This window comes from Amblyomma americanum, chromosome 4, assembly GCF_052857255.1.
Source record: "Amblyomma americanum isolate KBUSLIRL-KWMA chromosome 4, ASM5285725v1, whole genome shotgun sequence".
In the NCBI taxonomy this organism is placed as follows: Eukaryota; Metazoa; Arthropoda; class Arachnida; order Ixodida; family Ixodidae; genus Amblyomma; species Amblyomma americanum.
The window spans coordinates 114,470,686-114,495,196 of NC_135500.1; the positions used below are offsets into that span (position 1 = coordinate 114,470,686).

General features: G+C 47.5%; 2 protein-coding genes and 1 non-coding gene across 4 annotated transcripts in view; 2 read left to right on the plus strand and 1 right to left on the minus strand.

The window, feature by feature from the left end:
* The first annotated feature begins 1,840 nt into the window (after positions 1–1,840).
* On the plus strand, positions 1,841–24,451 carry LOC144128250 (uncharacterized). Of its 2 annotated transcripts, none has more exons than XM_077661511.1 (5): positions 1,841–2,311; positions 5,472–5,658; positions 5,728–5,827; positions 5,895–6,034; positions 17,481–24,451. In XM_077661511.1, the coding sequence occupies exons 1-3, from the start codon at positions 1,964–1,966 to the stop codon at positions 5,781–5,783; spliced, it is 591 nt and encodes a 196-aa protein (XP_077517637.1). In that variant the 5' UTR covers positions 1,841–1,963; the 3' UTR covers positions 5,784–5,827; positions 5,895–6,034; positions 17,481–24,451. The 2 variants fall into 2 exon arrangements, 1 of the variants encoding a protein (XP_077517637.1); XR_013313762.1 differs by having other exon boundaries at positions 1,842–3,641.
* TRNAT-GGU (transfer RNA threonine (anticodon GGU)) lies at positions 4,294–4,368 on the plus strand. The gene has a single exon. It is a non-coding gene; the product is annotated as a tRNA-Thr (tRNA).
* LOC144128249 (uncharacterized) overlaps positions 5,505–24,511 on the minus strand; it is a 49,001-nt gene continuing 29,994 nt past the window's right edge. The window contains exon 5 of the transcript XR_013313760.1: positions 5,505–5,622. The gene's annotated coding sequence lies outside the window, so the exon portion shown is untranslated. The remainder of the gene's footprint in view (positions 5,623–24,511) is intronic.

The window sequence follows — 24,511 nt, forward strand, 5'->3', positions numbered from 1 at the left end:
ACTTTCAGTAATGCGGTCCTGTGCATGAGACCAGATGTTCAAGCAAGGTTACAAAATAAACAACAGGGAGTAGGGAGGTTAGCTTTGGGAGCACATGGCAATACACGTACAAATCAGGCGGTACAGGGTGATATGGGATGGGGGTCTTTCGAGAGCAGAGAGGATAGCAGTAAGATAGCATTTGAGGAACGATTGAGAAAAATGGGGGAAAAGCAGTGGGCTATGAAAATTTTCAGCGAACTAGAAAATTGACAAGCAAATATCTGGACAGCAGTAAGGGGGAAAATCAGCAATTATCGGTTAAGAAAAAGGTTGAAGAAACAGATTGGATAGGATTGGATTGGAGCAAACTTTATTTGTGCCTGCAGTTGGGCGCTGGCGCGCCCCGACGAGGGCCTACGTCGTCTACGAGGTTGCCGTTACTCGGCGCGGGTCTCCGCTCGCCGTTGCCGGCTCGCTGGGTCCCTGCCTTTCGAGCGCCCCTAGAACCTGCTGGACGGCCCATTGCTGTTGGTCTTGGTCGTTGCTCTTCGCGGCTGCCTCCAGCCGCGGCGGGATTCTTCTTGATCTTGCTTCCTTTGGATTTTTGATGCAGTCCCACAAGATGTGCGTGTGATCTGCCGTCTCCCTCCGGCAGACTCTACACGTATCGGTCGGGTAGGTCTCGGGGTACATGCGATGCATCAGTCCGGTGGCGATCCGGTCTGGAGCTGTTTCAGTAGTACCGCCTCCGCTCGACTCAGCCCCGGGTGCGGTGGTGGGAGAGTTCTGCGAGCCAGGCGGTAGGCCTTCGTGATTTCGCTGTAGTCCGTCATGCGGTCCTTGGCTCCGAACCACGTCGGACGGTGTGTTGCCGGGGCGCTGTTGGTTGGCGCTCGCGCCGCTGCGTATGCCGTCTCATTGTGGTTCTCACTGCGTTCCGACGCGTCGCCCGCGTGCGCCGGAAACCACTTGATTCTTACTCTTCTGTCTTGCAGTTTGGTCGCTCGTAGTACGCGCTCGGCCTCCCTGCAGACTTGGCCTTTGGCGAAGTTTCGCACCGCCTGTCTCGAGTCACTCAGCACCGTGTAGCAGTCTGCGTCGGCGATGGCCACCTCCTCCGCTTGTTCCGCTGCGGCGCTTCTCACGCTCGCTGCCGTCCTCGTGGCGCCGGTCGACGCCTCTATGACGACCGCTGCGAAGGCGTTCCGTTGGTATTCGGCCGCGTCCACGTACCGCGCGTGCTCGTCGTTGGCGTGCAGGTCGATGAGAGCCTTGGCCCTCGCCGCTCTTCTTCCCTTGTTAAACTCGGGGTTCATGTTCTTGGGTATGGGGTCGATTCTGGTCTGGCGTCGGACCTCTTCGGGGACGGGGAGCTTCATCTCTGCCTCGTTCGAGTGTCCCATTCCCAGGTCTTCCAGAGAGAGAGCTCTGAAAACAGGGATGCTGACGAAATCGGCACTGGGAACATATATACCGGACCTTTAAGCAAGAAATTGCCAATGAAAATATCTATGATAATTGTAGGGGAAGCTCTTTGTTGTTTGAGGCCAGGACTGGAGTTCTTCGGACTAAGACGTATAGATCTAGTCAGGTACCACGAGATAGACACGTTGTGCTTTGCGTGTGGAGAGGAGGAGGAAACGACTGAACACTTGATACTCTTCTGTAAAAGGCTTCACCCGACAGTGGAAATCAGCGGGGCTGATTTACCCAAGGCATTGGGGTTTAAGGATAGTGAAGGGAAAGTAGATTTTAAGCGGGTAGAAGTAACCAGGCGAAGGTTTAATGATTGGCTGCTAGAAGCAAGACAGCAGTAAAATTTTACAAGTCATGGCTAGGTGGCTTGAGCACCGCCTGATTTAAAGGGTTCAGCCGTATTCATCCATCCATCCATTCGCTACCATGCAGTTGATATGGTTCACGACCGGCTTGGTCGTAATATGGTTGATACACCTGTCAGCAGCGGCCGCACCGCATTGCTATGGGCGATGCGGCGGATGCTCGCCGTGCTCGTGCTCGCGAGGCACGACGTCTGCGTAGACAAGACCCGGCTGTGCTCGCCGCTGAGCGAGAAGCCGATCGGCGGCGTAACAAGACCGAGGAACGGCGAGCATCGAGGGCCTTGCAGCAGCGAGAGCGGCGCCGACGACAGCGTTTAGAGAACGGACCTTTCAGAACCGCCGTCTCGGACGAGGTTCGAGCCAGGAGGGCTGCGCTGGAGCGAGCGCGCAGGAAGCGTCAGCGCGAAGCCGTCGCCCAGGCGCCGGATCCCGCCGATGGTTTAACTAGGCAGTTGCTTAGTTCAGCCAATATCTTATCGCCGAATCAGGCAAGTCCATGTTATAGTACAAAACAAAAATTACTGCCGAATATACGAGGTACCACTTTTGTGAAAAGCTGAGCTAGCTAGAGCAAACAGCAGCCCTAGCTGCAGAGATAGGAGTAAAGCATGCATGCTGTCAAACGAAAGGAATCGTAAAGGCTTTTAGTGCGAAAGCACTACTAAATGAGGTCTAACCGGCTCACCGAGTTTTTGTGAAGCTGTGACCTTGAGGCCTTGGCCCATGCAGAAAAAGTCGTGGCGGAGGCAGCCGCTGCCCCCTCTAAAGCTCTTCGCTGTCGCCTTTCGGCATCCTTCAACCGCCGTTGAGCCAGTCGACGCTTCATCAGTCTCCGCCGCTAGCTTGGCGCGTTTACACTTCCTTCCTTTTGATAAATCCTTAGCATGATCGGCAACGTCATATGGATCATCGGACTCAGCCCGCCGTTTACGAAATTGTCCCGACGACGTAGTCGGCTCCGACCGACTCGCTTCGTACGTACATACATAGCGAGAACTGCAATGCGAATGCCGCGAGTGTAGCGCTGGGAGGCAGCGCCTGCTCCTTTTTCCAGCAAACGGTGTGTCACGTAGTCAGTAACGTGGCCACAGCTGCCAAGGTGGTGGCGGCGCGGTTGCGCTGCGGCGAGTGACGTATATGTCACGCGTCTGCCACACCTCCACCGCTCTTCTACTTCAAGGTCAAATTGCGGCGCCGATGACCTTGGCTTGACTAGGCCAGTAAAGCGTTCGGTTTAATAAAATTGATACTGCCACGACTGGGTGTCGAACCCGCGGCGGCGCGAACAGCGAACAGCTTCGCTGGCCACTGCACGAGAGTACCAGGCTATCTCCACAGCCGATCACAGCTCTTGTAAAACTGCTGCACTCTCAGGCTGTGCATTGCACACTGTTGTCTTCATCAACTTCCGTCTGCTGCCCGAACGCATAACATCAGCTTAACCTTGATCGTGGCTTAACCCGAATGTGATACCGTCGCCTGACTTGCTGACGACCCAGCAAAGCACGTCATGATGGAAAGTGAGCCAGGATCGTCAAATATATTAGCGGAAGAGTTGCGCCGACGCCGCTGCATTGATGTACAGCGGGAAAGAAGACAATGTCAGCGTGAGGCGACAGATCTCGAAGATGTTGCTAAACACAAAAAAGAACTTGCGAATAAGCGACGGAAGCATCAGGCAGCGTCAACGGCTGAAACACCAGAACCGCAAGCTGTTTTCCGCGAAGAGCAGCGGATTCATAACTGGGCAAGACAAGAGGCAAGAAGCTGCGTGAACAGAACCACGAACGGCTTACCAAGGAACTGAAATAACACCAGGTAAACTTTGAAATGCGGTTGGCCATTGCCGCGCGTCTGCTACTGCCAAGTTTCAGTGAGAATTTGTGCAAAATCCGTTTGGTTATCCAATGCTTATGCGATCGACTGTGGCATCTCAAAGGTCTGGGCACGGTAAGCGAACCCATGCATCCGACATATCTGCTTGCTTTCCCCCAAGATAAATGTAGCCCACGTGAACGTGTCCAAAATGCGTAAAACATTGCTATGTCAACAGAAGATACTGCTGTATAACGTGAGCAATGGCTACAAGTATACGCCGATGCCGATCTGCCTCCGCTAAATGGCATGGCAGGCATGCCAAACTTAGAGCAAAAGACAAGCCAAGGGATAAATCAAGCCAAACCGTGCTTTCCCACGTCCAACACCGTTTAGTAGTAAGGGAGCAATTACTCATTGACATCCACCCGAGCGCAGCCATAGGGATACAAAGGAAAGCTATACAGTTTCTGAGAAAGCTGTATAGCTTTCCTGTGTAGCTGTATGGCTGCGCTCGGGTGGATGCCAGCGATAATTACTCCCTTATTACAAATCTTCTCCACCTTGGGGATTCCCCTAAACATTTGACCAACACAGTTCCCACTTCGAGTTATTGATCAATTCACTCTCGCCCTACCATAAGCTTGCCGTCCCGGTCCCGTTAGCTCAGTTGGTAGAGCGACTGCTCCGGTGAAGCAGTGGCCCCGGGTTCAAACCCCGGACCAGGACGAACTTTTAACTATGAAGTTTCTGAGAAAGCTGTACAGCTTTCCTTTGTAGCCGCTTTCCTGTGCGAGCTGCCTCCATGCCGCATATTTTTTTATTTTTTTTGTGCGGATAACGGTCACAGTCATTCTCATGCTCTTCTTCTTAGCTTTTAGCCTGTGGCCTATTTTGAACATGTAGCTGTGTAGCAGAATAAATGTTTAAATTATTACAGTAATATCCACCTACGCTGCTTCATTTTTCAGCCTACCATTTTCTGGTTCTTCTCTAGTCTTTGTTGCTCATATATTATAATTTCATGTATATTTGTACTTCTGATGAGTTCGTATGACCGATACGTCAATACTGCAACCAAATCAGACATGAATGTGTACCTTGCATGTGATATTACCACCAAGGTGGCGGTAACATTAAGTGGCACTGTGGCGTGTTCAGCATTTAAACTACGTGTGCATAACTATGAACTACAGTGGACTTAATTAATTTTGGCTGGAAATGCAAAATGTACTTCGCTGTGAACGGCAATTGAGTACACACAGCGTCAATGGAAGCCGACGTGATTCTCTCACACGCATACACATTGCTCATCTATGAATAGTCTAAAATGTATTGCTGAGTTTCATTCATTATGCAGCAAGCATAAACCTCTTTTTTTTCTTTTAGGCAAGAGCCTTTTTACAGAGCCCTCTCCCCCCGAGCCAAGGTTCAGTGTAATCCAACGACACAGCTGCATGACATTAGAACAGTCACTCATCTCCAGAACTAAGGTGAAGCAGACAACGTGAGCTAGTGTTGGCGCAATTCCGGAGCCACGGTGCGGCCCAAGTTGTGAGCAGGCACTCACGTCACAGCTATGGTGTAGAAAACCGGCGCAGATCGCAGCTGTACTTCTGCTAGTGCTGTCTGGACAGTGTGAAAGTTGTTGCCCCAGAGGAGACCCTGCCGCACATGCTGCCGAGCAGGCTTGGTTCCGGAACTAGTCTAAGCATCAGCGCCAGATGAATGCAGCGTAAAGCAGCACAGAACAGCATGCTGTAAATTGGTTCTCACTGGAAATTTATGCACCAAGGAACAAAGCTTAGCTCTGGCTGTTTTTGTTTATTCTAGGCCAAGCATGCGACAGTGGCTGCTGGGTCATCTTCTCAGAATTCTGGTGGCAGCAGGCAGCACGGCCAAGGCTTCTTGGAAGGCAGAAATCATGGGGTAGTAATAGGCACCTGTGGTGTTTGTGGCAGTTCCATAACCTCTCTTCCTGTACCTGGAGTGAGCGTGCAGACAGAAGCAAAGCATGAAGGTAAGCACGGCAATTCTCATCTCTGGCAGTGCTGTCATGTCATCATGTCATCATGTCATGTCCATGCAGTAACACAGACAGCAGCACTTACGTGTGCTAGGGGGACTCAGACACGCAACCGGTAGCTGATGTCTGCTGCCAATGTTGGAGATTACCAGCTCATTTCCAGGTAATACCAAGGCACCTTGATTGCTCATTAATATGGCTTTTACATGTTATGGGTTTTGGTGTTGCAGGCATATAGCATTGCAGCTGCCTTTGGCTGATGTCACATTCTCGGTCGCGGCCTGCTGTTGTTGACTGCATCAAGATGCACTTGGAGGGTTTTTGCACATCCATCCAAGTCTGATGCAATCCTTCCAACACTGTTGAAAAGGTACACGCAACTTGAGAGCATGTGCCTAAAATATTCATTTGCATATTATTCTATCTGCACCTGTGTTCTGTTAGCACCAGCAAACTTTTTAGATGCAGTGGAGTTTACACGTTTTGGTTGAGTTCACTAGGTTGGCTTGGGTCAGGCTGAGGCTTGCGTCACAGGTTTTCTGAACAGTTCCTTTGCTTATGAGTGAAAACAATACAGTGAGTAAAAAATTGGAGAGGACGCTTTAAGTTCACCTTTAAGGTATGGCTAGATAGTGTTAATTGGTTTATCCCCATGTATGCGGAATTCGTCATTCTTGACTTTACATTCATAAATTGTGGGAATCCTCATACCATTCCTGGCACAGTGGTGCACCGGTTAAGCGATGCGCCACTGCCCTGCGATAGCAGGTGCTGCCACCGGTGGGGCTTGTGCAACCTAGGTTGCTCTTCCCGAGCAACCTCTCGCGACCAATCAATAATTTAACTGCCAGCTGCCATGATGGCTAGTTTGCTCACAGTGCGATGGGGTGGTTGTGATGACCCCACAAGTTCACATGACCCAGATTGCTTCTCCAGGGATTTTGCGCTCACAATGGTGACACCGATGCCAGATTTTTCTGCACAACAGGAGCCTTAACGCTGTCTCGTTAAAAGGAGCTGAGAACAGCAGATTGGGGCCTGGCTCTGCCTAGATGGTGTAGGAGGATGACACAAAATGTTGTAGGGATGTGGAAGCTGTGGCATGGAACCCTCCCCAGCAGATTTTGTGGCATATACCATGAACATCTGGTCACACATCCAGGCAAGCATTCATGATTGTATTCATCACATTACAAATGACAGGCACATAACTGTGTACCCATTACAATCACTATGATATCACAGGTTGCCACAGAGTCTGTAGGTCACAGGCAGCTCCATGGCGGCAGCTTTCACAGAGCTTAGTGCATTACGCAGCAGAGTGGAAACACTTGTAAATTTTCTACAGTAGCCAGGGAGTGATTTATTTGGAGGGGGAGAGAGAAATTTTACATAGGAGAGTCATGAGGAACACCCTCTTAGAATGACCGAGCAATCCTCCCCTCACAATAGGATATAAGGAGCATTGCTACAAGCTGTTTTGATTTATTGGGATGGATGCCTTGTGTTGTGCCAAGGGTAAGATGCCTTTGGAAGCTCGTCTCTAGTGTTTTGTCATTGAGAAGAGATGTCATAGCATTGCGATGAGTGAGTTGAAGTTGCCAAGAGGAGGAATCTGGTGCATGGTGGTAATGGTTATTTACAAACTGTGGAGCCTTGTGGGACCATAGCTCGGCACAATGAGAGGTGGCTCAATCACACTCACGGCCACTCGCACTCACACCTACTCACTCACACTAATGTCCCCTCACGCTCGCACTCACAACCACCCACTCACACTCATGTCCTCTCACAACCACTCACTCATGTCCACTCACAGTCACAACCACTCGCTCACACGCACTCATGTTCACTCACACTCACAACCACTCGCACTCATGTCCGCTCACACTCATAACCACTCACTCGCACTCATGTCCACTCACTCACAACCACTCACTCACACTCATGTCTACTCACACTCGCACTCATGTCCACTCACACTCATAACCACTCACTCACACTCACAACCACTGACTTACACTCATGACCACTCGCTCTCACAACCACTCACTTGCACTCATAACCACCCACTCAGTCACAACCATTCATACATTCACATTCACTCTCTGTTTTCTTGTTTGCTGACAGTGGAGGGGATAAGAGATTTACTGCCATGACCGACTGCGCTCATGGCTCCCCTGGCATAGCCTGAGTGGCCAATTTTGCTCAAAGAAAATGGTCACTTATCACACATATTACATATGTTTCGAACCAGTGTTACGCTCATGTGCTCCCACACTTGCTGCTGAGACGATGAGTGCCTGTTTAGCAAGCATCAGCAGCTAAGGTGCTTATACAGATTTCTGAATGATTTTCATAGGCATGCGCAGGGTTCTCCACGAGGGGGAGCCAAGTTTCAGCGCAGCCCCCCCAACCAATCTCCTCTCACCTAAGCTCCAATGGCCAAAATGGAGCACAAAGATGAGGAATAGTTTTAAAACATTTATTTGAATGTGTTGGAATTGAAGAATATACAAGATATTACTGAGCAGTAGTTATTACTTTTCATGTGTAACATTGGCAGAGGAATATATATTGTAGAGAGAGGCCAAGCGGATGGTTTCTTGACACTTGAAAAGAACAGGGGAGGGGAAAGCCTCAGGGTGCCTGACAACATTTCAACAAGAGGTCTTGTCTTGCCCCAGACGAAGACAAGTCCTTTTGTTGAAATGTTGGCAAGCACCCTGAGGCTTTGCCCTCCCCTGTTCACTTTGTGAGTACCGGCAGAGGAAGGCAGTTCCTGCTACGCAGAGACATCAATGTAACATCGTGCTTCTGAAGGAATTTCCATTTTCTCTAGACCACAGAAAATATGATAGATCTATTTTTGTTAACTGCAAAAAATAATCTGAAGAGATTGCCCCAAAATGACCAAGCAAATAAACAGTTCTTGGAACACAACATCATGGGTCTTCGGCTGTTAAAAAACCCGCATGGTTATAGCACTGCATTTTAAACAATGACAGAACAGGTTCGACAGAGTAAAGGTAAGGGCCAGACTTCACAATTAGTGGGCTTAGATGATTAGAAGGTTGGGGGTGACCGCCCCCCCCCCCCCCCCCATACCCCCGTGCGCATGCCTATGACGGTGTCTAAGTAACAATAGTGAGTTTGCCTTGACAATGACGTGTCTACGAGACTGCATGAGCACACTGGAGTTAAGTGGCGACTATGAATACCTTTCGCAGCATGGGAAATGGAGTGTGCTTTTCAAAAGTTCGAGTGAGTTCTTCATGGAAAGGGAAATGGCTGGAATGGGCTGCTAGTACAGATTTGCCCCGCGTAAAAATAATGCTACGGGGAGTGGTCATTATTAATCCAGTTATTAAACCTCCTAAGCTTACTATGTGCAACTGATCTGTGGACATGCCTGCCGTGCAGTATGTTTTCTGCACTGCACATAATCCCTGTCTGAATGAGGTTTTACCAAACAGCGCGGTGTTGCTTGAGGCCGGTGCGTGCGGGCATGTGCGCATCCGCGTGGTAATAGGGGATGCTAACATTCCACCTAATTATTCGCCAAAGTCTTTCACGGAAGAATGCATATGCAGCTAACTTGGCAGCCATTTTGTAGCACATGCCCTTCTGAAACGGTGGAAAGTTACTGGGAAAAAACCCTATCCAGTTCTTAGAGAAAATCATAGCATCCAGTTGAATGGATTCCTTATGCTGTTCAGATATCAGTGCGGGTAAGATTGCTGAAATCGGAGCGTGCAAACAGAAGTTATTCCACTTACTCTATTGAAAACACAAATAAACAAAATTGCATTTCACAAGCCCATTTCACTCGCCCAGTGACAAAGATTGGGCTCCACTAATCAGAACCATGCCTTGCGCACATGCAGTGGAAGCTTGTTGACTTGCCCGGGGCAGCCCCCAGGAGCTCAAATTGCTGGCGGTGTAGTTCTGCTTGCATGATGTCTGTTAAAAACATTTTTTTTGGACTCCGGGGAGGACGTGGGGGAGCTTAATCTTTAATTCTTTCCTGTTCTACAAGCACAGTCCAGAGTACATGTTGGCACCCTTCGACCTGTTTATGAAAAGCTCCTTGCCCCTCTGCCCTCAGTTTTCTGTTCTCTTCTTGTCACATTATTGGCTATGATGTCCGTCGGATGTTTTTTTATACACTTTACTTCTCGGTACCGGCAGTTTGAACAGCAGGACTCGCTTGCACAATACTTTTAGGCAGAACAAAAACTGTCACCCTAGCTTGATTCTTATTAACTTTCGTTCGCTTGTACTACTTTTCTTTTGTAGTTTTTTTCTCAAGCAAAAAGGTGGCAATACTCAGAGACATTCTATTTTAGAGCTTTCTCAAATATATAATGATTAAGTTCAAACTGTATGTCCAACCAATCAAAAAGGTTGAGGCCAATTTGGTTGCTACCTCACATCCAGTGCCGAAAATCATCGCATTTCATCACGGCAAGAAACAATCATTTCTTGTGCACATTCAAACATTCAATGTTACCATTCTGGATATCTTCTTGGGCGTCTTATGCTATGCATACAAAAGAATAAAAACCACATGCATGATTTGCAACACATGTCTCCTTCAAATACATGATAGAAGCAAGAACCGCTACCAAAAAGTGAGGCGCTTGGTTTTCGTGTCGCTTCCGGGCTTGAGCCGAGCTTGTGCAGTTCAAGAGCTGGGCCAAGTTCTCGCGTGGGTCCGGCCCAATAAAAAAATTATGGCCAGAGCAGAGCTCTACAATGCTCTGCTGTGGCCGTGCAATGGCACAGAAAAAATCTAAGCGTCAACTTCAGTAATCGAGATCCCATCTTACAGTAGTTATTGCCGAGAAGCGGACAGTTGTTTCAGCAGCAAGCATTTCAGCTCTGCGTATATGAGCTTGACTCATGTGGGAAGCGTGACAAGAGACGTCTACCTTTTCAGTAGACGTCTCACACTCATGACCACCCATACTCACGTCTACTCACGACCACTCACACTCACAGACGTGAGTGTGAGTGAGGCAATATGAGCGCACTCATGAGTGAGTGTGCTGACAGTAGGCATTGCAATCAAAGTATGGAGCTTGATGGCAAGCATTATCAGTAGTAGAAGGTGAATTGTGTAGGCATAATGTCGTGTGATGTTCGTACCGAGGAAGTGTTAGAGGGGCCGGTGGTGTTGAAATACAGTGAGTGGCATTTGCAGGGTGTGTGTGCAGTTTCAAGCAATTGTGATGTAAAGAGGTGTGCTTGGCAGCATGTTTAAGGCAGCTGAGTACGTTCAACTGGTGGGACGACTCCCGCAAGCTGCTGAATGTCGTCTTCTACTTGACTGACGTCTCAAAGACGTGGTTCCTTAATCACGAAGATGACATCTCCAACTGGCCTACATTCATACAGCAGCTGCGGAAAATTTTCGGCACGCCGACAGGCCGCTCTGAGCTAGCCAAGAAGCTGCTCGCCGCGCGCCTGCAGCAGCCTGGGGAAGTCCTACACACATCGAGGACATTCTTGCTCTTTGCCGCCGTATTAGTGCTGACATGCCCGAGTCGGAGCGCGTCCGCCACAATCTTAATGCTATCGGTACCGTTGCTTTTAACGCCTTGATAGCCCAGAACCTCCAGCGTATCTGCCATTACCTCCGCATGCCAGCGCTTGGACGAGCTGCAGTCATGCCGCTTTCAGCCAGATCCCAGTGATGGCAGCGTCCTCGTCGATGGGAACCTTCGTTCCGTCATCCGTGCCCTGATATGCGAGGAACTCTACGGGCAGACCACCACTCTCGCCCCTCCCACCTTGAATATTCCGCCTGCTACACCTGACTTGCACAGCGTCATCTAAGATGAGCTGGCCGCTTTCACCTGCGCCGTGGCCCCCGCCACCCTTCCTACACCTTCTCGCCTGCCCACCTATGCCGACACTGCCTCGAGGCCACCCGCCCTGGTCCCTCCGTCTTGTCCAGCGCCTGTCTGTGGTCACGTGGCTGCCATGGCTCCGTGTCCCCAAACAACAGCTTATGCTCCAGCCTGGCGTACTTCCCGTCCTGTCTGCTACTACTGCGGGATCTGCGGTCACGTTTCCCGCGTCTGTCGCCAGCGCCAGCAAGTTGAACGATGCGGTTATGCATCCTTCGAACGTGCACGTGTGCCATGCCAGTTTGATACTTCTGCCATGCCGTTCTCCGAATCTTCCCATCGCTCTCCCTCACCTCCACACTCCCAGGATGTTTCTCGGCCTTCTGGTTCTACGCGCTGCCGCTCCCCTTCACCTTTTCGCCGCTCATCACATCTTTGTCCCACCTCGCAGCCCTTCGCCCCTAGTCTGGAAAACTAAATGCAGTTTTTGGAGGGAAAGCTGCTTGTCGTGCGAACTTTAAAATTCCTCTCGACCGTCTGTCGATTATGTTTTCTCCATCATTCACCTTACCCTGTGATCCCGCCAGCGCAAAGTCGCAACTCCGTACACCGGTTCGCCTCTCCATGGAGCCAGCGGCACTCTCATCCGACCCTCTGGCCGATGCGCTACGCGCGTTTTCATCAATAACCAGCGCTATCATATTGAATTTGTTGTCCTCCCATCATGCATTCATCAGGTAATCCTGGGCTAGGACTTGTCGTCTGCATCTGCCCTCGTCTCTTGCCATGACCGCCTCATCCACATTGCAGAACCCGGCTTGGCATCCTCACCTGACCATTCACCGCCGCACGTGCTCACTGCCGTCAGCTTTGCTCTGCCTCCTGGCCATGAACAGCTCATCATTTCCACTTTAGACTACGATTTCGACAGCGATGCCTTCTTCATGCCTGCCCCACACTGGACCTCCCAAGGCATCGCTCTTGCCTCTTGCCTTACATGTTTCGTCTGTGGTTGCGCAGTCGTCACGGCACTGAACACTACAAGCCAGTTCATGTTACTACTGAAAGGCGCTACTATTGGTTTCCTGTTTGCGGGTGACCCTGTCCCTCTCGACACCAACCCGATTTCATGTGCTGTGCTACCAGCTGATGCTCCCGCTCAGTGTTCTTCCTCTGCACTCACGGCTGCTATCAGCCCTCACCTTACGTCTGAGCAGACGGCAGGCGTCCTTATGACCAACCAGAACTCATTTGATGTGTGGACGTCCGCTTTAGGCCAGACTTCTGTCACGTCCCATTGCACAGAGACGGGCGGCTCAGCTATTGTAAGGCGACGTCCGTATCGAGTTTCCGCATCTGAGCGCAAGATCATTGAGGAACAGGTTACAGACATGCTTTCGCGCCACATCATTCGACCGTCTACAAGCTCCTGGTCCTCTCCTGTCGTTCTCGTCCGTAAAAAGGATGGATCAGTTCGTTTCTGCATGGATTACCATGCCCTTAACAAGCTAACCGGTAAAGATGTTTACCTGTTGCCTTGCGTCGACGATGCATCGGACTGCCTCCAAGGAGCTGAGTACTTTTCAAGCTACGACCTCCGCTTGGGATATTGGCAAATTCTCATGCACGAATCAGACAAGGAAAAGACCGCCTTTGCTACCCCCTACGGTCTTTATGAATTCAGTGTGATGCCTTTCGGATTGTGCAATGCCGTGGCCATATTTGAGCACATGATCGACACCGTACTGCGGGGCATGAAATGGAAGACCTGCTTTTGCTATCTGGACGATATCACCATCTTTTCGTCTGACTTCTCCCGGCACTTGCACCGTCTCAGTGAAGTTCTCACGTGCCTTGCAAAAGCCGGTCTTCAATTAAATACCAAGGAGTGCCACTTTGCCAGTGAGACCATCAAAGTATTCGGCTATGTCATTAGTAAAACCGGAATCTGACCCGATCCCGAAAAAATTGCAGCTGTCCTCAATTTTCCTCGCCCCAACGCCTGAAAGAACTGCGCAGCTTCCTGGATTTAGCGTCCTACTTCCGCCGTTTTATTCGGAATTTCGCCTCCATAGCGTCCCTGCACCGCGACCTCTTGACTTCTGAGGTGCTTTATTTGTGGTCCACTGAGTGTGAAGAGGCCTTCCAAGCACTGAAGCAGGTGCTCACTTCAATGCCTGTGCTTTGCCATTTTGATGAGGCAGCGCCAGCCATTCTTCATACCAACGCCAGCGGACAAGGCCTCGGCGCTGTTCTCTTGCAACACATTAACGCTTGCCAGGAGCAGGTTGTTGCATACGTTGGCTGTTCTCTACTGCAGCTGAGCAGCTACACTATCACAGAGCAAGAATGTCTCGCCGTTGTTTGGGCGATCCAGAAATTTCATTCCTACTTGTATGGCCATCACTTCGCCATCTCATCACGCGCTCTGTTGGCTATCAACATTGAAGAACTTTACCAGCTATTTGGGTCGCTTGGTGCTACGTCTTCAGGAGTACACCTTCATTATCACCTACAAATCTGGGAGACAACACCTTGACACTGACGCTCTCTCTCGTTGCCCATTGTCTGCTTCCTGGACTCATGCTGCAGCCCCTTCAACAATGTGCCCTTCACATCAGGTGTCTGAGCACCCTCTGGATTTTGTACCCATTGTTGTCCACATTGATTTCCCCTCCCATTAGCTGGCTGATCCATACTGCCGCACAGTCATCGCTCATCTCAGTGGTCAATTAGCGGACTCCAACAGTCGCTTGCGCTAACAGCTTCGCCAGTTCAGATTTCAGCACGGCACACTCTACCACTACACCTACCACCCTACAAGTCACTCGTGGGTTCCCATTGTGCCTCGCTCCCTTCGTCAAGTTTTGGGGGCTTACCATGACAACGCTTCTGCCAGTCATTTAGGTCACCACAAGATGTATGACCGTATCAAGAGCTGCTGCTTCTGGCCTGGGCTCTCTACTAGCTTTGCCAAATATATATCCTCCTGCGTGTTTTGCCAGCATCGCAAGCGATCAAGATCTGTTCCTGCCGGCCCCCTAATATGCACGCCTTATGGTGACTGGGCCATCCTTGTTTGCCGGGACAAAGAGCAGTCAAAGCAGGCTATGGCATAGCACATTGTTCGTGCCAGTAGGCCACTGTAGTACTGGGTGTGTCTTGCACTGCGTACGTGGTGTGATCGTAGCCGGCTAGGTGATCTGTAAGCCTGATGCAGGGCGCACGACTCGGGGTGCGTTTTTTCTTCCAGATGTGCCACCATGCGATTGTGCTGTTTGTATGGAATGGGTACCAATTTAGATGCTGGCCTGCAGATGAAAGCTACCAGGTGAAATCGTGTACTCCAGTGCCGCTCGCTGACAGCTCCAGTAATGGTCAGTGAAGGACAGAAAGCGAACTGACAGCACCGTCCATACTGGAGAGAGGCGAGAAAGCAGCATGGTGTCAGCTCTGCCAAGTGCACTTTGCAGTCAAATTGACCCATTCATATCTGCTTTTACTTAGTGCCTTTTCATGCAACATCGTTAAGGGTCTCATTCAGCAGAAAAGGCGACATCGTCCCGTCAGCGTTGCTGAGTCGCGAAACTCCAGATTGGTCGAAAAGGTTTGATGTCACACGTGGGGCGGTGGTATTGCAAAGGATTAAAACATTACATAAATTGTGATTACAAGGTCGCAACGTGGCTCAAACATCATTATGACATATCAGTATATAAAGTGAATGAAATTGTGCTGAAAGCAAAATTGGGGTAATTAGTGGGGAATTCAACCCCTAACAGTTGGATTGCGGGTCAGGCACGCTATCCTTACTCCACACTGGCATGTTTGTATGGCATTGTTAAAGGGCGGTTTTATATGCATATTGTATGGTATGAATGCTAACGAGTGTGTGTGTGTGCAGCTGAGTGCATGCCGGGAAAGAGTGAATGACTACGTGCGTGTTTCATGTGACATTGGTGTGTCATGTGATCTGGTAACATTGGCACAGCACGTGATCTGGTAATATGCTAATCAGACCAAGAGAAGTTGTTTACAGGACCCATTAACACTATCGCATCATACCCTTAAAGGTAGAGCTTAAGTTTCCCTCGAATTTACTTCTTGTGAGCGACATTTGCATCAGAGCAAACTGTCAGTGACTGTCAATGCCTCCTTACTTAGTGGCATGTCTGGTTTCAAGTGGCATTTTAGATTTGATGTAGTACACTGTCTGTTAAATATAACGGGTGTATTGTGATGAGCATCACTTGGAAATGTTATTGCTACCTTAACACATCCATGACTGTGCTATCATTCTTTCACATTGCCAGAGCTGTGAGTAGTGAGAGTTCTCATCGCTCCCTTGTGTGTTCCTTTTTCTGCCTTTCGTCCTTTTGCGCTGTTCCACCCGAAACGAACCTTTATCAACTAGTCCAGTTGTCCATCCTACTAGAAAATAGACATAACAGCATGCCGGGTTGTACGCCCGCATGTCCTGTGTAAAACACCCACAACTTCCATTCATGGGCCTAATGTAGAGAAATAGAAGACTGTATGGACTGTAACCCTGCATGGAATATTTCATTCTTTGGACTGCACAAAATGCTAAAGCAGCCAAAGACCTAGCTCTAGCCACGGAACTCACTTGGATTCAGAAGTTGTTCTTACCCACGTTCATTCGTGCAATAAAATGGCAGTAGCTGCCTTAAACAGTTTCCACTCATGATAAAACTAGAGTTTGGCACATCGTCACAGTGCCGAGTGAATTCCACGAGCTGAAAAGGCTGGAAAAAATACTGTCTTATATTACTCACCTAAAATGGGGATATATTCTCATGCAAAACAGTTAATTTAAAATAGCAAAGAAGCTAGGTACTCTTTCTGGAATTTTTTCTGTCAAACAATGCATTTAAAAGGTTTTGAGATTTTTCTGTGCTAATCCAATTGGCAGCGAATGTTCACATTGCACGAAATCAGTTTGTTGTTTACATCTCCCCTGCTTTTTAAAGATTAGCATGTTCTCATATAGACCTAACCCTACTGTTGGCCAGTAATAGAAGTCAGGTGTTGTTTACACGTGATGCTCATGCACTGAGTGATTAGACGTGGCGGCTCAGTGTTTATGGTGCTTGCCTGCTAACCCGGAAGACACGGGTTCAATGCCAGCCACGGTGGTCACATTTCTGTAGAGGCACAATGCTAGAGGCCCATGTATTGTGTGATGTTAAAAAACCCCAGGTCGAAATTATCCGGAGCCTTTCACAACGCATCCCCCAAAGCCCAAGTCTTTTTGGGACCTTAACCCGATGAAACATTAAACAACTGAATGATTAAAGGAAATGCTGCAATGACAAAATCAAGGAAGTAGTTTTTAAGCTTTTGTGGGATTTTTGTTTATTGTTAATGACTTTGCAGTACCTAATGGAGTAGTATTCAAAGAGGGATTGAAACCACGCCTTGCTTTCCAAACTCTAGGGAATATCGGTGAACCGCAATAAGTGCAAGCAACTGAAATGGACTCAGAGGAGAAGTATAGGTGTTGTTGTCAAATGTTTTCTTTTCGTGGTAGTGTTAAGCAGGGATTGAACACTGCACAGCATGAATTGCTCTGTCTTATTTGTGAAACATACCTCGATTCTATCTGTTTGCCTAAACTTGTTGAGTATGAAAACTTCACAATGCCCAGCAATCTCGGAATGCTATCAAGCATTTAGTTGCAAGTTCGTAGCCTCTTGTTGCAATGCTGTTGTCCTGTGTTGCACATTTTTTTTTTTTTTGAAGGTGACATTGTGATTTCATTCCACTAAGTATCGATTTTTTATTACATCAGTCATCACAGGCATTTCACTTCTTGCTGTGCACTATTCATAGTTTTGAGAGCAATGCCAGTTACTATCTTGTGCTAGATCTGAATATTTCATATGCATTCAAACTGAGACAAGTTAGACTGATGATTCATTTTGTTGTCCTTGTTGGCAGCTGCAGCCATGGTCCATCTGGTGTGGTTTGCTGTGCAGCCTGAGTAGAGCCAGCTGGAATAGAGACCGCGCTCAGGGAGCACGAGGCACATGTCCTGTCAAGACCGACCGCAGCTCTCCACTGATACGTATGCCGTACTGCGTCATGGTGGGGCACTCCCACCCCCATGGACATGTCGGTCATCCCAGGAATAGTGTGGCTCACTGGCATTTGCTCAACATGCAAGGGCACTTTTTAATGTGTACCTTTTTTTTGTAGATAGCTTTGCCGGCATATCATTTCATGCTAGTTTTTGTTTACTTTGGTTTCTGCTGTAGAATTGATTTGAGACACATGCTGTGACATGCTCCAGAAGGTGTGTTCAAAACTCGTGGCTTATGCAGTGTGCTGCAGTTTTTCACATTGGTTGAATTCCTCTTCCATGAGGCATGCTTCATTTAAGAAGGTTTAGGAAAAAATAACCTGTCAGTCATATTGGCTTAATTCATTGCACAAGTCTTGAGGTTGCCATTGTAACACATTGTCTTCAGTTTGGTCAGTGTAACTGCTGTTTGTTGCCAGATCAGATTAACACAATCAGAGCTTGGTTACTTTTTAATTAAATTTGACAGTTGTATCTCGAACAAAGGACTTCCAAAGAGACGAGCAAGCTGCCACTTCCTTTCTGTAGTATTTCTCTCGTTCACCCATGTTCAGTTACGACTAACTTGGCCAGTTAGCACAGCTTCATGTCATATTCAGTGCACCTGCCCCCTAGTGTGGGTAGTGTTTGTGATAAAACATTGCTGCATGCCTTATTCCGACAATGATTTCAGGCTCAGAAGTGCAGACTTCCAAGTCTCTTACATAATCACCAGCGTGAAAGGTTGTTTATGTATATACCTGCTGCTTTCAGCAAACGCATGTGTGACTCTTACTTTGTGTGTGTGTGTACATTGTTTTGATGTGAGACTACACAGCGTCGTGAAAAAGAAAAAAACGCGCGGCCAAGTGCTTTTTGTAATCTAAACGCTCACTTGGTGTGAAAAAAGTGTCCGTGCAGTCAGGTCTGTACAGTTAGGATCAGTATGAAGGTGATAATTTTTGCCCAAGCCAGTCCAGGCCACGAATAAAAAATTACAGGGTAGAGGAACCAAAGGGGGCCACCTATGCAGCTTATTTTGTTTAGTCTCCATGAAAATACATAGTAGAGATGACGAAGCAGTCACCTTCATATTCATTCTGACTGCATGTCTTTTGAAGTGACAGCTGATGTATAGCCTCTGAAACTCGGTAATTAAATGAGTGTTCGTGTTCAGGTGTGATCTTGATGGCTTGAGAGGGGGTTGTTACTACCGTTGAAATTGTCGTGTTCCAGTGACAAAACAAGCACACGAGCAGGTAGTTGGCTGAAGACTTCCAAAGCAAAATGTTTATTTGGGGTACTAGTGCCTACAAAGGGGACAAAGAATTGAGGGCACTTAAAGCTACTTACGTGCTTCGAATTCACAAGCATTGTTTTAATTTGTTTAATAAAGTGAAATGGTTTGTCGTAAACTAATTTTCTTACATTGAATCTTTGGGAAACTAACCAAATGTCTTCATATTGTTTGCCCTTCCTAGAATTCGTCTTAACTAAGTTCAACCTAATGAAAGTCCGCTGTATTTGCATATAGAATGTTTTGTATTGCCTTCTCTTGTTCCACTCAGACACAGAAAGCAGAAATATCCTTGGAATGAGAGAGCATTAGTGTTTTGGCAATTGTGCTTGCTTAAAAAATACTGGTAATAGAGCATATTGCAGCAGAGTAAAATGTTCATTTCAGGGTGCCCATTGCTACAGACAGCTTACCATTTATTGCGATGTACAAGACGTCTTAAAAAACAAACATCTGGCTCCTGCTGTAGGCCTTTCCAACCTGATTGCCACTATATTGCTTGCTGGACTGATTTTTTTTCACCTGGCACTTACCAATCCACCCCATCTGCGGCAGGGGGGCGCTCAGTGGATTTGTGACCAATAAGGCGGCGCCCACGGAACAGTTGGTAGCACCAGGTAGAGAATGCAGTCCAGCCAGCAGTATGGGAACAATCAGTTTGGAAAGGTTTACAAGTTGAGACTGCCCCTTCTTCCCTGCAGCCGTCGCTAGTCCAAAGGAGAAGGGTGCGTTTTGCACACAGCTCTTTGCAATCTCATGCTCACTCGCCATCGTTCCATTGACCTCTTGTGGAATCGCAAACTCTTCCTCGAGTGCTTTCGCACTTGTAATTCCCACGGGCTGATATTGTGGCACCTGTACAGTATGCAACATCTCAAAGCAGCACACATGATGGTGCATTCGAAAAGCCAGCAGCCAGAGATAAACTAAGATTAGTAGCGATAGAAAGTGCACCTTTCAAACTTTGTTTATGTCTCATGAGTGGTGAACCAAACTGCCAACAGTCCAGTGGTTTCAGATTTTACCGTAATATGTGCTATAGAAGTTAGTCTAAAAATTTACCCTTGCACTAGCTATCAATAATATGAGAAAATGATCTCCAGCATCAATGCCTGTAACTGGCAACAGTGGTATGGTTGGAAGTAATGCTTGCGGAACAAATCAGCACATGAACTAATGTGTTGTCTTTTTTTTTTTTTTTAAAGGAGCTTTGTGTGTTCTGGCAGGAATGTGGCACCACCAGCGCTTGCACAGTGTATGTATTAGCCACAGATTTGCCGGAACTACCTTAGACCCTGCAGATATGTCAGCTCCAAGCATTGGAAGCGCAGAACAAATCAGTGAAAGATGACAATGACAATTTAGCCACGAGTGAGTGTTATGTACCAATACCAATTACAGATCACAGCGCGAGACACTGCGACGGTGGTTGAATGGCTTGAGGCGTTGGGGAATTGAAGCCAATGTACTTGTGCCAGCTTTTGTTTGAATCCTGCTGGGGGTGTTGTGATGGAAAAGCTTCTTCTACTGGCTACAGTTTGAATGGAAAATTTAGGAGTGTTTTGGAAAGTTGCAGCTCCAGTTCACACTTCTCTTCTGGTTTTGGCTTTGTCACAGTTCTGCTTCAGTGCTTGAAAATAAAAATGAAAATTGGTTGTTGGGGAAAGGAAATGGCACAGTATCTACGTCTCACGAACCCACGCCCGCCTAAGGGAAGGGATAAAGGAGAGACTGAGAGAATAAAGGAAGAAAGAGGTGCTGTAGTGGAGGGCTCCGGAATAATTTCCACCACCTGGGGATCTTTAACGTTCACTGACATCGCACAGCACACGGGCGCATTTGTGTTTCGCCTTCATCGAAACACGGCCGCCATGGTCGGGTTTGAACCCAGGTACTCCGGATCTAACCACCGAGCTCCTGCGGCGGGTACAATGTTTGCCAAAAACAGGAAATAAAACCATTTCATGTTTAAAAAGCCCTCTCTCCTTTTTTCTCAATTTCTTTATATTCATATTACGATGCAGCTTTAGTTCATGAACTGTTGAATGCATGTGCGACATTACATCGTCTTTTTCTTTTAACATGTGCACATACTTTCTACTTTAGTGTTAGTAACCTTGTTGGCTTGGTCCCTTGAGGCAACACTGCAAATCATTTCAAGGGCCTTTTCTGTAGGAAGCGGCTGGAGCGAAGCTCTAAAAAGGGCTGCTTGAAGACTGAAGTCGTGAAGAGGTGACTTGCTGTTGGTTTCTTTGCTGGGAAGACACTTCTGCCTGAGAATTGCTTAGCTGTTCTTGAGCACCACTGCTTGTAGGGCGGACTGAGTAGGTGAAGTCGTGCTGGAGGTAGTGCCTTGTTGTTGGCCTTCTACTTCGGCACTGTGTTGGTGAGGTACTGCCACCAATTGTGCAGAGCATTAATAATGTACCTGATCATTTGCAACGGTATTAAAGCAGTGTAAAAAGAGGACGGTGTGTTTGCACAGTTGTCAAACAGAAAATCACTCTTATTTTAGTGCACATTTCAATTTCTGATGTTACTCATTTTCATCTGGCTGTGATCAGTGGTCTTATTGTGCTGTCATGTTAGTGTACCCAACTCCTCTCGTGTGGTTTGTTTTCTCCGGTTATATGTCAGATGTAAGGACACTGTGTGTTGTATTTTCTTGTCCTTGAATGCAGGGCTGGGAGGCGCCAGTGCTGTGCGTAAACAAGATTCAAACAAACAAAAAGTGCCACAGCTAAAGCCACATGGTGACAGATGTTGCCCAGTGACAAGGCCATACTTCAGGCATTTATTCACTCTGGACTGATATAACGCAGTTGCATCTTGTTTTCACACACTCCCTAATATACCATCAAAAAACCATGCCACTCTCCTTTGTGCTTCCATATTCTCACGGCAAGGCCCAGCCGTGATCTGGCACGGGTATTTTACTCTGTAGTTCCTGTCTTGCCTTAGTTTGCAGCCACTTTCTTAATGTATGCATTTGAAATTAAACACATGCAAATGAGCATGTCTGTTTCAGTCCCTCTTGTCTTTCAACTGTTTGTGCTTGAAGTGTGCATCCAAGCTCTACAAGCTGCTCTCCTCGCAGATTTGGTGTCACTTCCCGCTAACTGCAGTCACATCTGTGCCCAAGAAAACAAAGGAAAATGACAACACGAGTGCATTCGTATGCACAGTGGGCCAGCTAGTTGCGAAACATCAAGGAAGTCGTTGGAGTGAGAGGGCTCTGGAAGAAGAGCTTAGCTTTGGTGGCCGGCGTTTGCATTTGCTTACACCAACAACGGCAGCAATTTCACAATAGGTTTTCTGATGCGCGGCTGTGTACTTGGAACTGAGCCATTGTGGTTGCTTGCCCATGAGAGGCGGGGCTCATGGCAGGCACTCCCACTCGTTTTGCTGCCCGGAACCGGAAGACCTTGCCAGGGTAGAACTGAACTCTGATGTGGGAGCGAGGGCCAGGCTGGTCCTGCACCACCTCTCCGCCTCAGAGGCGGGGCAGGGACTTCCGCTGGCCAGCGATGTCATCCAACTCACCCACTACCCAGCTCCCCCTTGTGAATCCTACTTAAAAGGACAGAAAATTGTTTGAGATGGAGCAATCTTCACTCATATGCCGGACTTAGAGGTTTCATTTGTGTGCTCAATGCAGTACATTATCGCTAGCCAGGCTGATAATTCTATTAGCATTTAAATGGGCATAAAAATTTATGCGTATTTTCACTTGGACCACATAAGCTTGGCCACTTCGGAATGAGCACATGCACGTTTAATTCGTGCAGCATATTATCAAGGCTAAGAGTGAGAACACTATGTAGAAAGGCCAGCGGAGCAAGTGTGGTGCCCTAAGGCCTGAAAGCAGTGCACGGTGCTGAACGCACCTGGCACAAAACCTCTCTGGCTTGCTGAGGCCTGACAGATCATAACAGGAAGTGCACGGTGCTGAACGCACCTGGCACAAAACCTCTCTGGTTTGCTAATAATTTGTGTTTTTTTTTGCATTGTACCAGTGAATGCCTGGGATTTGCTTCCATTTGTGCTGAGAGTCCGCCACTGCAGCGGAGCATATGAGGTTTCAGATGATGGTAGTAGTATATCATCATCAGCTTGACTACGCCCACTGCAGGGAAAAGGCCTCTCGCATATCTCTCCAATTAACCCTGTCCTTTGCCAGCTGCGCACACCGTATTCCCATAAACTTCCGACCGACAGATGCAAAAGGAATTAAAGCCAAGAGATATGAGGACTTCAACTTTCACGTTTTTTTAACATTTTAAAATCATCATCCTTTTGGATTTTGCTCCTCTGGGGATTTCAAAATAATGTTGTAGCATGCCTGCATGAAGTAAAATGTAGGGAAAGATGGGACATGTGTGGAAGTGTCTCAAAAATTATGGAGGGGTATATTTTTCAGCTACTGCTTTTAGTTTGGGTTTCGCTCCACTCCTACCAGAACTACACGCAGTGTGAATGTTTGACACTTATGCTCTCTGTTTACGCTCTGACCTTCACGTTCCCATACAACTGGTTTGCCTGCAGTGTTCCATGCTCATTGCTTAACCAGTACCTGAAATGTGCGAGTTTCTGAGCTGAAATAAACATGTTTAGGTGCCCTTTGAGCAAACGGCATTGAAGTTACTGTGCTGGAAATATATATTTTTTCACAGCTTATTCAGCTCATCACTTGTTCTGCACATGTTATTGTTAGCAATGCAAGTGGCTGGAAGTGCAGAGAACTGCAAGTGCTGTCTAGGAGTGCAAAATGGAACTGCCATGTGGCGTAAACTCTTTCTTCTTCATCTTAAAGCATACTACAAGTTTTGAACGTATATGTATTACTGTTTCATTAAATCAACTTGTCTTTTAAACAGAACTTTCAGGCAAAAAAAAATGGTACGCACGAGGCTGAAATCTTTTAGCTCAACTCTCCAACTGACGCAAGTGTTTTCATCGCACATTCCACACCTTTTATAGAGCAGCTTCTGAAATTCAGTACCTGTGGGTTAAAAACAACAGTAAGGTGCCTTGGGTGCCTCAGGGGTGCATTTTAAGTACTACATGCTTCATAGTAAAAACAAATTTCTTAGCCAGAGTAATTCCACAGTCCATTATGTATTCAATCTATGTCGATGACCCTCAAACTGCATTCACATCTAGCTCATCAACTTGACACAAATACAACTTGCATTAAGAAAACTAGCAATTTGGGTAGACAGAAATGGATTTAAGTTTTCCCCACAAAAAAAACAGTTGCTAATTTTTTCTGGCTCCAAAGAGTCTTGCAGACTGATCTCAGCTTTCACTTGAATGTAACTGTACTTCCAGTCAAACGAACACAAAGTTTTAGGCTTAACTTTTGACAGAAAGCTAACATTCCTACTGCACATAAACACCTGCAAAAAGAAAGCGATCCAATCCTTAAATATACTCGAAGTATTCTCATGAAAATGCTGGGCGTCCGATAGATGTGCAGCAGGCACTTCCGATAGGAAGTGCCTGCTGCACATCTATCGCTTAGAACCCACAGTGTATCGGTGTGCGAGGTTATCATCAAGACTGGATCCAATATAAAGACTGGATCCAATATAAAAGCTAGGGTTGCATCTC